Raw genomic sequence first — 15,283 nt, forward strand, 5'->3', positions numbered from 1 at the left:
CAGTACAGCTCAAGACCAGAGAAAGACGTTCGTCTTGTTTACATCAGGGTCCCCCTGCGAGTTTTACCCCCATTTACAACGACGACGAGCTTACAAAACAAGTTATCAGTAGATTCATATAGACACAATAAATAAGAATAAACTATAAAAATCAGCTAACAAGTCGACATCAGGGGACCCTGATGTAAACAAGACGAAAGTCTTTCTCTGGTCTGCATTCCATTAACAATTGATTTGTGTGTATTGAGCCGTAGCCTATACTGTACTGTATAATGTAATTGTACCCATTCTTCAATGTTAATCAAATGTTCAATCACCCAGTGTCTGCTATTATATCATACTTTTACAGTAAATGCAGCGAGAGAAGGAAGAACATTCACGAAAACTCACGTATAATGCTTTCCTGAATTACATGTAAATAATCCCTTATGTGGGGGACATTTAATTTAATAATCAGTTGGTGTATTATAACTTTCTGTAGCATAATCCTTCATCATGCTGTCAATGGACATCAGATTCCCAAAGCCCCAAGACACAACATGTAGACTAATTAAACGCAATGTATAAGTAAATAAAAGAAACAAGTAGGCCTACGTTTTATTTATAAAGCACATTTTAAACACTGCAGTTGCACCAAAGTGCTGTACATATAAATGGCACTATAATAAAAACACGGTAAAACATGGTAAAGAAAGCAATACAAATACGACAAATATAACAACGATTAGAAAATATGAAATAGAAAAATACATAACATGAAACTGAGTAGTGTGAGATCATCAGACTGTCCAGACTAAATAGCTCAGTTTAAAAGCTAAAGGCCTGAGTAAACCTACCATATAACCTAAATATTGTTTATAGATATTAGAGTTTATATATATTATGTCAATAATTCCTCCCCCTAAACACAACTAAAGAGATACCCCCCTCTCCCTCCAAACTTTTTCTCAAACATATTTCTCACGTCTGTTTCAGTGTAATCTATTCTATACAGACATTAAAATGCAGGACGCACGACACATTTTGGAGATAATAGACAACATACCTAGACACACCGTGTGTGCCCGACTGCCCGTGCGTTGCGCGCACTACAGAATGTGCACAAGATGGATACTGCTGACAATGAATGACATTGTCAGGCACTTAGTCAGAGAGGACCGGAGGCTATTTCTTAATCATCTCTGGCATGGCATCACACCCTGCACTAGTGAAAGGCATGGGGTGACGCGTGGGTTATTGTGCGGCTTGTGTTTATGTGAGGGATATAATAACCAAAACAAACTATCAAAGTGGAAGCTTTAAATTGGGTGATGAACTGGCGACGCGGGTTCCCCGAATCGCAGCATCATTATGTGAGAGGTGTTCATGGCTGCTGGAGTCAGCTGGAAACATGCTTGCTCTTCTGAAACCGAGAAGATATTGCTGGAGATTGTACACAAAAGCATGCGCTTGCTTGATTGTTATGGGCACCCCCCCCCCCCTGCAGAGGGCACAGCTTCTCTGGGGGAAAACACTCACTGACGCGAGGGTCAACCTGGCATGAATGAGACACATAGACGCGTGGTGAATAGCGCAGTTGTGTGAAGGTTGGGACATAAAAATTAAGATGGTACAACAATTATATTACACATTACATTACATTCAAATGTATTGTCAGCATACAGCACAAGTACAGTACAACGAAAATAAGGTTGGCATCAACCAGTGCAAATGTAACAGTAAAGTGCAATAGTAATGTAGTACAGGTGATTAAACTGGGTATAAAATATATAAATGAGTACTACTGCGTAATAGTGCTAATCAGATGTATGTACAGAGTATATACAGCATAATTGTACATGCTATCATAGTTATATATGGGGTATATGCAGGTGTATAAATAGGTATAGAAAGGAGGTAAATTAAGACATAAATATTAATGTTATATATATATGTGGTAAGGTGGGTATATCATTATTAAAACCAATGTACGCACATTAAAGAAAGTATAGCCAGACTACACCACTTGAACCAAATGTTTTTAGAGACATGTCGCATTAGACGGACTGCGGCTACTGTTGTCTGTCAGCGTCTCGTGCTGATTTCTGGAAGCAAAGGGGGGAAATGTGGAAGAAGAAGGAGAGAAGAAAAAAAAAACATTTTTCTTCAAGTCCTCCATTCCCTGATTGGCTCTCGAGGGGTAAACCCAACATTCCACAGAGGTTCACTTTGGCAGCCTGTTCATTTGCAAATAAACCATACAAGTAGCTCAACATTTCCCTCTCGCCTCTTGATATCTATATATTATAGGTCAGTGCTCGAGGTCCCCGAGCGCACTTTTACGCACAGCATTGCGATTCATTTTTACGCACGTCTTGTAGATTCTCGGAACTTATAAGCGTTTGGAATTCGCTGAAAATGTTTGGGTCACTTGTTGTCATTACGATCCTCTGTTTTTCTCACGTCCCCTCGGCGTTTGGTCAGGTGAGTTTCCAGGCCTGTGATGGTTCAAGGTGGTGACAATAGGCGACATCTCATGGTACTACTGCTGTGGGGACATACAGTACTATTGGTCAGTGAACATCGGTGGCGATAAGAACTCGGCGCTGTAGTTGTAGACCGAACTACTTTGCAATTAAATAAAGGCATGGCATTATATTGTTCCAACTTCATAATATGCCATGGTTCTATAAGCCTGAAAAACATCTAAGTAACTATTGTGATGAGATAAGATAAGATATTACTTTTGATCCCATTGGGGAAATTGAGGCGAACTTATAGCAGCATATGGGGGGGGGGGTACATGTACACAGGTATGGCAGGGTAATAGTAGAAAGACATAAATATAGGCATTACAATTAAAACTGAATATAAAATACGGGAAAAAATTTGTGTATAAGAGTGTCTATCCTGCTCTCTCCTTTGTTATCTCCACCTATACAGTATAGACAGTTGTGGAATTCTGGATTAAATGCTATGTGTCTATGTGACACCAAATATCTTGTCAGATCATGGAGGTCCATGGGATAAGATAATCAAATGGGGGGTCCTACGTATAAATTAGATATCAATTACATATCAAGTGTCTTTCTTTAACGTCAAAGAGACCAGTCTGTCTTGCTGTCATGACTCAGTAGCCTACTGTTAGATACACACAGCCCCCCTGGGGCCCCCCTGTAAATGAATGTGGCCTCTAACATGTCTCACCACATTACATTATGTCTAAGGACCAACTAACATCCCATAAGAGTTTCATATCGCCAGAGAGAGAGGAGGGGAGGGCTTGTTTGTGTTCCTGGATATGTTTTCTTTGTATATATAATTTTGCTTCCCATAATCCTCATTTACAGTTAAATATACATTTACATTTAGTTGACGCTTTTATCCAAAGTGACTTACAAGTTCTGTACAACAAGTCAGCAGGAAGGGTACAACTCTGGCAGCTAAGGGTAAGTGGTATTGTCCATGCTTCACTCTGATAGTAGTATAGACATATTAGCATGGTAGGTAGTGCCAGGCATGGTAGCATAATACATAGTAGATAGTATAGACATATTAGCATGATAGGTAGTAATATAAGGATATAGTAACATAGTACATAGTGGTAAAGTACATAATAAAAGACAGTAAGATGGTTATTATTATTATGAAGTTTTTTAGTTTTTTAATTTCAGATATTGATTGAAGAAGTGTGTTTTTAGTCAACTGTGGTTTCAGCTGTCCTGACTGTGATGGTTTCAGCTGTCCTGACTGTGGTGGTTTCATCTGTCCTGACTGTGGTGGTTTCAGCTGTCCTGACTCTGGTGGTTTCAGCTGTCCTGACTGTGGTGGTTTCAGCTGTCCTGACTGTGGTGGTTTCAGCTGTCCTGACTGTGGTGGTTTCAGCTGTGGTTTCAGCTGTCCTGACTGTGGTGGTTTCAGCTGTCCTGACTGTGGTGGTTTCAGCTGTCCTGACTGTGGTGGTTTCAGCTGTCCTGACTGTGGTGGTTTCAGCTGTGGTTTCAGCTGTCCTGACTGTGGTGGTTTCAGCTGTCCTGACTGTGGTGGTTTCAGCTGTCCTGACTGTGGTGATTTCAGCTGTCCTGACTGTGGTGGTTTCAGCTGTCCTGACTCTGGTGGTTTCAGCTGTCCTGACTGTGGTGGTTTCAGCTGTCCTGACTGTGATGGTTTCAGCTGTCCTGGCTGTGGTGGTTTCAGCTGTCCTGACTGTGGTGGTTTCAGCTGTCCTGACTGTGATGGTTTCAGCTGTCCTGACTGTGGTGGTTTCAGCTGTCCTGACTGTGGTGGTTTCAGCTGTCCTGGCTGTGGTGGTTTCAGCTGTCCTGACTGTGGTGGGATACAGTACCTGTTCCCTACAGGGTGTTAGATAGGAGGTGTGTTCTGTCCCTCAGAATGTCTTGGCGATACCGTCCCTGTGACGATACACTGCCGTTCTCACTGCCGCTACACCAGGCACCCATTGAGACAGTAAATAACAATAATAAAAAGACTCCCGGAATGTTCCATAAACACCCCTGAGATAACGTCTGTTACATTAATGCGGCGCCCACATGAGACGCCGTGCAGCCCAGGGGTAGAAAGAGGACTTTGTGGGATGGAGTTCTAAACATGTCTGCCCCCTCCGCCCGCTGAAGTCCCTCCAGTCAAACCAGGTGTTTCTCCACAAATATTGACTCTTCTTACATAACTCCCTTTTTTTGCCGGATGAAAACACTAATTGGCCTGTCTGAAAAAAGAACGCGCATGAGAGGACAGAGACGAAAAGAGGAAACTAATGAAAGAGAGTAATGACGGAGGGAACGCTCGGTGGAAAAACATGCTGCCGCTATCAACTCCCCAGCTCTCTCAGCCAATAGGGGGGCCAGGCGGTAATACAGGTGATGTTTACTCTGAGGATGTTTATACCACCCTGACTGACCCCAGACCCTCCAGCCAACACCCCTAGACACGTCACACATCAAGGGATTATGAGCCCCGTCGTGGGAGTTTGATGGATAGCGCCACTAACGCCTAAAGTTGCACACAGCGGTTATATAACATTATGTAATGAAGGTTCTGTGAAGCTGCCCACGGGGGCTGTCGTTCCACTGAACAGTCTGGAGAACTTGCAGGCAGAGAGGGTTCACCTTGAGCCTACAGGTTGTCGTGTTTGAGTTTGTTACGTTTTGGACAGGTCCATTAGATTAGATTAAAATATATTGTCATCGTACAGCACAAGTACAAGGTTCAAGGTTCTTTATTATTTGACATGCAAAAATACAGAATACCTTCACATGGAATGCTTTTTACAAAGACGTTTGGCATCCAACCAGAGTGTAAATGTAACAGTAACGTGCAATAGTAATATACAATGTTCAGGTGATTGAACTGGGTATAACATTATACTGTATAAATGAGTACTACAGAGCATCATTCTAAAAACACATTTTCTCTAAACAAACACCAATGACATCAAATCACTTACATTGCAGTATACTGTAAATATATGAATGTTCTGGAAGTCTCTAAGTTCTCAGCCCCACATAACGAGGCTTCTTGCTTTGTGAACTCAGAGCTGTAGTTCTGGTGTGTAGTTCAGGCAGCGTGAATACTTTCGGCAGCCAACATGCCCTTCCGCGTTGCTCTGATTGGCCAGCGATCGGCCAGCCCTCTACGCTCGTTTCCCCCCTACGCCGGTAACGCACGCATGCGCATTTTCTTTTTGACGGCGCATGCGCATTTTCTTTTTGACGGCACACAGCCACAAGCTCACACACAAGCCGCTTTTGTATAGGTTTTGTAACACATAGGTAATATTAATAGGTTTTGCCGCCGCGGCATTATGCATTCGTCACTACTCTCTATATTGACGCGATTCCATCAACACATAGGTAATATTAATAGGTTTTGCCGCCGCTGCATTATGCATTCGTCACTACTCTCTATATTGACGCGATTCCATCAACACATAGGTAATATTTAGATCACAGGCTGGTCATGCATAATCTCGCCCACCAGGCTGTAAAAATCATCCACTTATTGCCATCATGGACCAATAACAGAACAGATTGACAGGTGGTGACAAAGCACAAGACTGGGCATTTATTTAAAAAACATACATACCCTAACCACATAACAGATATTTAAAAGGTAATTAACAGGCATGTTCTGCAACATATATCCACTCTTGAACAATGAAAAACTCCTTTTTCTTCTATTTACAAATAAGAGCAGCTCTGAAGGCTCACGGAGATGAACGTTATTTCGATTGATATGAATAGCTAGTTACGTTAATAGAGAGAGATGATAAATTAATTAAACATAAAAAAAAAAAAAATTTAAGTGATTCGAACTTGTGACCATAGGCTCCACAGCAAGCTGGCGAATGAGTTGAGCTAAGTGCATGGATGTTAAAACTGGGTGACGAATGTATAATTTACACTTGTGCCAATTGCCTACTTATTATTAACCTAGGTATTGCGCAAGCGTTGCTAATTAACCTGTGTGGTTATTATTATTAACCTTTGCTGATTAACCTGCTGATTAACCTGTGTGGTTATTATGTAGGGGGGATTAGCGTGTCTCGCACGCTCGCGCGGGCGTATGAACGAGCGTAGAGGGCTGCATGATCGCTGGCCAATCAGAGCAACGCGGAAGGGCATGTTGGCTGCCGAAAGTATTCACGCGTTCAGGCAACCTAGACTAGAGGCAATAATGTCAACGCTCACTGACTTCAACACATCAGTTAACAATCCACAACACAGAAACATGCCCCTTGAGGTGTAATTACGCAGGTGCAGGTATGTTGTACCATGTCGTGCTGCTCTGTGCTCCATGAACCAGGCCTGCCCAGGGAGCGTGTATGCCTTCTACAACAGAACTGCGTTTCCGCGTTCGAGTTTTGCGCTCTGATTGGCCAGGTCATGTGACATGTGCGCCAATCGTGGGACAGCAAGTTCTGCGCCTATTTCCGGGTCTAACAGCCTGCAAACTACCTGGCGCTCTATCGCCATGCTCTAAGACAAACTCTAACCTTAACCAACTTCGAAAGAGTGCCTAAGCTTAACCGTCGGAATCAGGGCAGGCGTTCTATCGCCATGCTCTAAGACAAACTCTAACCTTAACCAACTTCGAAAGAGCGCCTAAGCTTAACCAGTGTAGAAACTTGCGGTCCCACGATTGGGCGTACATGTCACATGACCAGAAATGACCTGGCCAATCAGAGACGCGGAAACGCAGTTCTGTTGTAGAAGGCATTCAGGCGCCCAGGGACCATATACTGGAGTGGAAGGAGGTGTAGCTCTTTAAAGGTGCAGTTCACCCAAACAAACATTTCCAGAGTGCTATAGCTGAATCTATCCCTTCAGATAGTTTCAGTATGATTTGCTTAGTTTTGGAGATACCTGCTGTATAGATACCTGCTGTAGATATGTCTGCTGTAGAGATACCTGTTGTAGAGATACCTACTGTAGAGATACCTGTTGTAAAGATACATCCTGTAGAGATATCTTATGTAGAGATATCTGCTGTAGCGATGTTTGCTGTAGAGATAACTGCTGTAGAGATATCTGCTGTAAAGATACCTTCTGTAGAGATACCTGCTGTAGCGATGTTTGCTGTAGAGATAACTGCTGTAGAGATATCTGTTGTAGAGATAACTGCTGTAGAGATATCTGCTGTAAAGATACCTTATGTAGAGATATCTGCTGTAGCGATGTTTGCTGTAGAGATAACTGCTGTAGAGATATCTGCTGTAAAGATACCTTCTGTAGAGATACCTGCTGTAGCGATGTTTGCTGTAGAGATAACTGCTGTAGAGATATCTGTTGTAGAGATAACTGCTGTAGAGATATCTGCTGTAAAGATACCTTATGTAGAGATATCTGCTGTAGCGATGTTTGCTGTAGAGATAACTGCTGTAGAGATATCTGCTGTAAAGATACCTTCTGTAGAGATACCTGCTGTAGCGATGTTTGCTGTAGAGATAACTGCTGTAGAGATATCTGTTGTAGAGATACCTGCTGTAGCGATGTTTGCTGTAGAGATATCTGCTGTAGATACCTTCTGTAGAGATATCTGCTGTAGATACCTTCTGTAGAGATATCTGCTGTATAGATATCTGCTGTAGATACCTTCTGTAGAGATACCTGCTGTAGATATGTTTGCTGTAGAGATATCTGCCGTCACTCCAATACAATGGAGCTGAAAAGCAAGGTCTCTTTCCAGAAATCTTGATTTGATTACTCAGTCTCAGGATAATTCACAGACCTCGGTGTGAGCAGTTTCATGTAGGAATATTTTTTTTTTACTAAAGTACACCCTCCATTCATTATTATGCTGCCAATACATTTCTTAAAACAATGTTTCCTTAGTAGAACACTTTTTTGCAAACACACACTGTACCATTACATGAGTTTATGTCAACCTCCAACACACTGTGTGTATGTAGTGTTACATGAGTTTATGTCAACCTCCAACACACTGTGTATGTAGTGTTACATGATTTTATGTTGACCTCTAACACACTGTGTAGTGTTACATGAGTGTATGTTGACCTCTAACACACTGTGTAGTGTTACATGAGTGTATGTCAACCTCTAACACACTGTGTATGTAGTGTTACATGAGTTTATGTCAACCTCTAACACACTGTGTATGTAGTGTTACATGAGTTTATGTCAACCTCTAACACACTGTGTATGTAGTGTTACATGAGTTTATGTCAACCTCTAACACACTGTGTAGTGTTACATGAGTTTATGTCAACCTCTAACACACTGTGTAGTGTTACATGAGTTTATGTCAACCGCCAACACACTGTGTACTGTAGTGTTACATGAGTTTATGTCAACCTCTAACACACTGTGTACTGTAGTGTTACATGAGTTTATGTCAACTTCCAACACACTGTGTATGTAGTGTTACATGAGTTTATGTCAACCTCCAACACACTGTGTAGTGTTACATGAGTTTATGTCAACCACCAACACACTGTGTAGTGTTACATGATTTTATGTCAACCACCAACACACTGTGTATAGTGTTACATGAGTTTATGTCAACCACCAACACACTGTGTGTAGTGTTACATGATTTTATGTCAACCGCCAACACACTGTGTAGTGTTACATGAGTTTATGTCAACCACCAACACACTGTGTATGTAGTGTTACATGAGTTTATGTCAACCGCCAACACACACCTCCAACACATATTTCTCTCATCAGTAAAATAACTAGATCAGTCAAGCTGTCCTGGAATGCCTCTGAGCGTTTATTAAATGAGCATCATATCTTATCTGTCGCTCCCTTCTTGCAGGACTGTCCCAGTCGACAGGAGATGCAGAATTCTCTGAAGCAGGTCCAGAAGCTTCTCTCAGCACACGAAGCCTCTTATGTACAGAGTCTACGCACCCTGAGGAAGAAGATCACCCTGCTGCAGAGCACAGCAAAACTGACGCCAAAAGCCAACAGTAAGTATGAATGGATGAATGAATATATGAATGAATGTATGTACGAATGGATGCATGAATGAATGAACTAATTAATGTATGAATTAATAAATGAATGTATGAAAGAATGAATGTATGTATGAATGAATAAATATAAAAAAAATAGAATAATTTAAAAACAACAATGAAAAGATAAAATACACAATTTACTGTGAAAAAACAACAACATACGAGTAAAAGAAAACAGTATCTTGTCTGAAAAGGAATAGGAAGAAGCAAGATCAGGTCCTTCTTATTACAATAAACCCTTAATCAAAGGATAAGGTGTCTTTCATCTTTCGATATATCACTTCATTGTTAGTCCTGAGATACATAACCAAGTACACCTTCAAACAAAACCTTCAAATGTCTTCCAACAAAATCACTTGATGATCAATCAATTGATCAGGTTAATATACAATAAATACTGTTAATGAATAATACAAATAAGTAAATGTACAATCAATAGGCTACTGTCCATCCAGTATCTTTTAGAAAGCAAAAGGTATCTGCTGACTACATTACATTTTACATTTAGTCATTTAGCTAAACGCTTTTATCCAAAGCGACTTACATGTTCTGTACAACAAGTCAGCAGGAAGGGTACAACTCTAGCAGCTAAGGGTAAGTAACAGTGTTCGTCTAACTGTGTTGAACTTGAGTGCTACAGACTTGAGTGCATAGTAGTATAGATATTAGCATAGTGTGTAGTAATATAGGCAGATTACAGCAGAGTGCATACTACTAAAAGACAATATATATATATATTTTTTTTATTGATCAGAAACCAAAACAAACAAACAAACAAGACAAATCATTAATTTCAACATCTCCATTAACGAGAGTTACCTCCTCCCTCCTGATCCACTGTATTCTACGTTCTCACGACCCTCTACGCGTCTCAACAGGTACCTGTCCAAAACTGGACGGGCCAGCCAACGGCAGGAAGTTGGGAAAGGCGCAGACGGTGGGCCACGAGGTTCACTTCCTGTGTGACGCCGGCTATGAACTGGCAGGGTCGGAGAGCAGAGTGTGTCAAGACGGCCTGATCTGGAGCGGACAGCAGCCTACCTGTCGTAGTGAGTAGTGGACCTCATCAACCTTTATTTATTCTCGAAATTACAATTGAGGTCACCCTCATTTTCAATGTAGTCGAGACTTTACAGACATTTCAATGCACACATTTCTACAATATAACAATAATAAATATTAATAGCTATCTACATAGTACTCTCAGTCCAGAGTGCACCACAGCAATTAGTATAAAAAAAAAAAAAAATTAACATGGGCATAAAATCAGCACACAAATTGACAAAATAAAAAATTGCATAAACTTCAGACATAAACTTCAGGTATAAAAGACAATAAAAGTAGTGTAATGTAGACGTGCAGATTTAAGAATAGGCATAAAATAAGTACAATAGTATGATGTCGCTCGAAGGCATGTGAACCCCCCCGGAACAGGCAGTCCCCCGAACACCCCTGGTGTAGTGAGTAGTGGACCTGGACACCTGGTGGCTAGTCTACTGCCTGGTGTAGTGAGTAGTGGACCTGGACACCTGGCTAGTCTACTGCCTGGTGTAGTGAGTAGTGGAGCTGAACACCTGGTGGCTAGTCTACTGCCTGGTGTAGTGAGTAGTGGAGCTGAACACCTGGCTAGTCTACTGCCTGGTGTAGTGAGTAGTGGAGCTGGACACCTGGTGGCTAGTCTACTGCCTGGTGTAGTGAGTAGTGGAGCTGGACACCTGGTGGCTAGTCTACTGCCTGGTGTAGTGAGTAGTGGAGCTGGACACATGGTGGCTAGTCTACTGCCTGGTGTAGTGAGTAGTGGAGCTGAACACCTGGCTAGTCTACTGCCTGGTGTAGTGAGTAGTGGAGCTGGACACCTGGTGGCTAGTCTACTGCCTGGTGTAGTGAGTAGTGGAGCTGAACACCTGGCTAGTCTACTGCCTGGTGTAGTGAGTAGTGGAGCTGAACACCTGGCTAGTCTACTGCCTGGTGTAGTGAGTAGTGGAGCTGGACACCTGGTGGCTAGTCTACTGCCTGGTGTAGTGAGTAGTGGAGCTGAACACCTGGTGGCTAGTCTACTGCCTGGTGTAGTGAGTAGTGGAGCTGGACACCTGGCTAGTCTACTGCCTGGTGTAGTGAGTAGTGGAGCTGGACACCTGGCTAGTCTACTGCCTGGTGTAGTGAGTAGTGGAGCTGAACACCTGGCTAGTCTACTGCCTGGTGTAGTGAGTAGTGGAGCTGAACACCTGGTGGCTAGTCTACTGCCTGGTGTAGTGAGTAGTGGAGCTGGACACCTGGCTAGTCTACTGCCTGGTGTAGTGAGTAGTGGAGCTGGACACCTGGTGGCTAGTCTACTGCCTGGTGTAGTGAGTAGTGGAGCTGGACACCTGGCTAGTCTACTGCCTGGTGTAGTGAGTAGTGGAGCTGGACACCTGGCTAGTCTACTGCCTGGTGTAGTGAGTAGTGGAGCTGGACACCTGGTGGCTAGTCTACTGCCTGGTGTAGTGAGTAGTGGAGCTGGACACCTGGCTAGTCTACTGCCTGGTGTAGTGAGTAGTGGAGCTGAACACCTGGCTAGTCTACTGCCTGGTGTAGTGAGTAGTGGAGCTGAACACCTGGCTAGTCTACTGCCTGGTGTAGTGAGTAGTGGAGCTGGACACCTGGTGGATAGTCTACGGCCTGGTGTAGTGAGTAGTGGAGCTGGACACCTGGCTAGTCTACTGCCTGGTGTAGTGAGTAGTGGAGCTGGACACCTGGCTAGTCTACTGCCTGGTGTAGTGAGTAGTGGAGCTGGACACCTGGCTAGTCTACTGCCTGGTGTAGTGAGTAGTGGAGCTGGACACCTGGTGGCTAGTCTACTGCCTGGTGTAGTGAGTAGTGGAGCTGGACACCTGGTGGCTAGTCTACTGCCTGGTGTAGTGAGTAGTGGAGCTGGACACCTGGTGGCTAGTCTACTGCCTGGTGTAGTGAGTAGTGGAGCTGAACACCTGGCTAGTCTACTGCCTGGTGTAGTGAGTAGTGGAGCTGAACACCTGGCTAGTCTACTGCCTGGTGTAGTGAGTAGTGGAGCTGGACACCTGGTGGCTAGTCTACTGCCTGGTGTAGTGAGTAGTGGAGCTGGACACATGGTGGCTAGTCTACTGCCTGGTGTAGTGAGTAGTGGAGCTGAACACCTGGTGGCTTGTCTAGTGCCTGGTGTAGTGAGTAGTGGAGCTGGACACCTGGTGGCTAGTCTACTGCCTGGTGTAGTGAGTAGTGGAGCTGGACACATGGTGGCTAGTCTACTGCCTGGTGTAGTGAGTAGTGGAGCTGAACACCTGGCTAGTCTACTGCCTGGTGTAGTGAGTAGTGGAGCTGGACACATGGTGGCTAGTCTACTGCCTGGTGTAGTGAGTAGTGGAGCTGAACACCTGGTGGCTAGTCTACTGCCTGGTGTAGTGAGTAGTGGAGCTGGACACCTGGTGGCTAGTCTACTGCCTGGTGTAGTGAGTAGTGGAGCTGGACACCTGGTGGCTAGTCTACTGCCTGGTGTAGTGAGTAGTGGAGCTGGACACCTGGCTAGTCTACTGCCTGGTGTAGTGAGTAGTGGAGCTGAACACCTGGCTAGTCTACTGCCTGGTGTAGTGAGTAGTGGAGCTGAACACCTGGCTAGTCTACTGCCTGGTGTAGTGAGTAGTGGAGCTGGACACCTGGTGGATAGTCTACTGCCTGGTGTAGTGAGTAGTGGAGCTGAACACCTGGTGGCTAGTCTACTGCCTGGTGTAGTGAGTAGTGGAGCTGGACACCTGGCTAGTCTACTGCCTGGTGTAGTGAGTAGTGGAGCTGGACACCTGGCTAGTCTACTGCCTGGTGTAGTGAGTAGTGGAGCTGAACACCTGGCTAGTCTACTGCCTGGTGTAGTGAGTAGTGGAGCTGAACACCTGGTGGCTAGTCTACTGCCTGGTGTAGTGAGTAGTGGAGCTGGACACCTGGCTAGTCTACTGCCTGGTGTAGTGAGTAGTGGAGCTGGACACCTGGTGGCTAGTCTACTGCCTGGTGTAGTGAGTAGTGGAGCTGGACACCTGGCTAGTCTACTGCCTGGTGTAGTGAGTAGTGGAGCTGGACACCTGGCTAGTCTACTGCCTGGTGTAGTGAGTAGTGGAGCTGGACACCTGGTGGCTAGTCTACTGCCTGGTGTAGTGAGTAGTGGAGCTGGACACCTGGCTAGTCTACTGCCTGGTGTAGTGAGTAGTGGAGCTGAACACCTGGCTAGTCTACTGCCTGGTGTAGTGAGTAGTGGAGCTGGACACCTGGTGGCTAGTCTACTGCCTGGTGTAGTGAGTAGTGGAGCTGAACACCTGGTGGCTAGTCTACTGCCTGGTGTAGTGAGTAGTGGAGCTGGACACCTGGTGGCTAGTCTACTGCCTGGTGTAGTGAGTAGTGGAGCTGAACACCTGGTGGCTAGTCTACTGCCTGGTGTAGTGAGTAGTGGACCTGGACACCTGGTGGCTAGTCTACTGCCTGGTGTAGTGAGTAGTGGAGCTGGACACCTGGCTAGTCTACTGCCTGGTGTAGTGAGTAGTGGAGCTGGACACCTGGCTAGTCTACTGCCTGGTGTAGTGAGTAGTGGAGCTGGACACCTGGCTAGTCTACTGCCTGGTGTAGTGAGTAGTGGAGCTGGACACCTGGCTAGTCTACTGCCTGGTGTAGTGAGTAGTGGAGCTGGACACCTGGCTAGTCTACTGCCTGGTGTAGTGAGTAGTGGAGCTGAACACCTGGCTAGTCTACTGCCTGGTGTAGGGAGTAGTGGAGCTGAACACCTGGCTAGTCTACTGCCTGGTGTAGTGAGTAGTGGAGCTGGACACCTGGTGGCTAGTCTACTGCCTGGTGTAGTGAGTAGTGGAGCTGAACACCTGGTGGCTAGTCTACTGCCTGGTGTAGTGAGTAGTGGAGCTGGACACCTGGTGGCTAGTCTACTGCCTGGTGTAGTGAGTAGTGGAGCTGGACACCTGGTGGCTAGTCTACTGCCTGGTGTAGTGAGTAGTGGAGCTGGACACCTGGCTAGTCTACTGCCTGGTGTAGTGAGTAGTGGAGCTGGACACCTGGTGGCTAGTCTACTGCCTGGTGTAGTGAGTAGTGGAGCTGAACACCTGGTGGCTAGTCTACTGCCTGGTGTAGTGAGTAGTGGAGCTGAACACCTGGTGGCTAGTCTACTGCCTGGTGTAGTGAGTAGTGGAGCTGGACACCTGGTGGCTAGTCTACTGCCTGGTGTAGTGAGTAGTGGAGCTGGACACCTGGTGGCTAGTCTACTGCCTGGTGTAGTGAGTAGTGGAGCTGGACACCTGGCTAGTCTACTGCCTGGTGTAGTGAGTAGTGGAGCTGAACACCTGGCTAGTCTACTGCCTGGTGTAGTGAGTAGTGGAGCTGAACACCTGGCTAGTCTACTGCCTGGTGTAGTGAGTAGTGGAGCTGGACACCTGGTGGATAGTCTACTGCCTGGTGTAGTGAGTAGTGGAGCTGAACACCTGGTGGCTAGTCTACTGCCTGGTGTAGTGAGTAGTGGAGCTGGACACCTGGCTAGTCTACTGCCTGGTGTAGTGAGTAGTGGAGCTGGACACCTGGCTAGTCTACTGCCTGGTGTAGTGAGTAGTGGAGCTGAACACCTGGCTAGTCTACTGCCTGGTGTAGTGAGTAGTGGAGCTGAACACCTGGTGGCTAGTCTACTGCCTGGTGTAGTGAGTAGTGGAGCTGGACACCTGGCTAGTCTACTGCCTGGTGTAGTGAGTAGTGGAGCTGGACACCTGGTGGCTAGTCTACTGCCTGGTGTAGTGAGTAGTGGAGCTGGAC

The 15,283-nt window shown here is 45.2% G+C and overlaps 1 protein-coding gene across 1 annotated transcript in view; it reads left to right on the forward strand.

Annotated features, from left to right (window-relative positions):
* Positions 1 to 2,295: 2,295 nt before the first annotated feature.
* LOC311222820 (fibulin-7) overlaps positions 2,296 to 15,283 on the forward strand; it is a 49,883-nt gene continuing 36,895 nt past the window's right edge. The window contains exons 1-3 of the mRNA XM_084307450.1: positions 2,296 to 2,463; positions 9,277 to 9,430; positions 10,357 to 10,527. Coding sequence (XP_084163576.1) covers positions 2,398 to 2,463; positions 9,277 to 9,430; positions 10,357 to 10,527 — 391 coding nt within the window. The 5' untranslated portion in view covers positions 2,296 to 2,397. The remainder of the gene's footprint in view (positions 2,464 to 9,276; positions 9,431 to 10,356; positions 10,528 to 15,283) is intronic.

This window comes from Notolepis coatsorum (genome assembly GCF_963971535.1).
Source record: "Notolepis coatsorum genome assembly, chromosome: 2".
In the NCBI taxonomy this organism is placed as follows: domain Eukaryota; kingdom Metazoa; phylum Chordata; class Actinopteri; order Aulopiformes; family Paralepididae; genus Notolepis; species Notolepis coatsorum.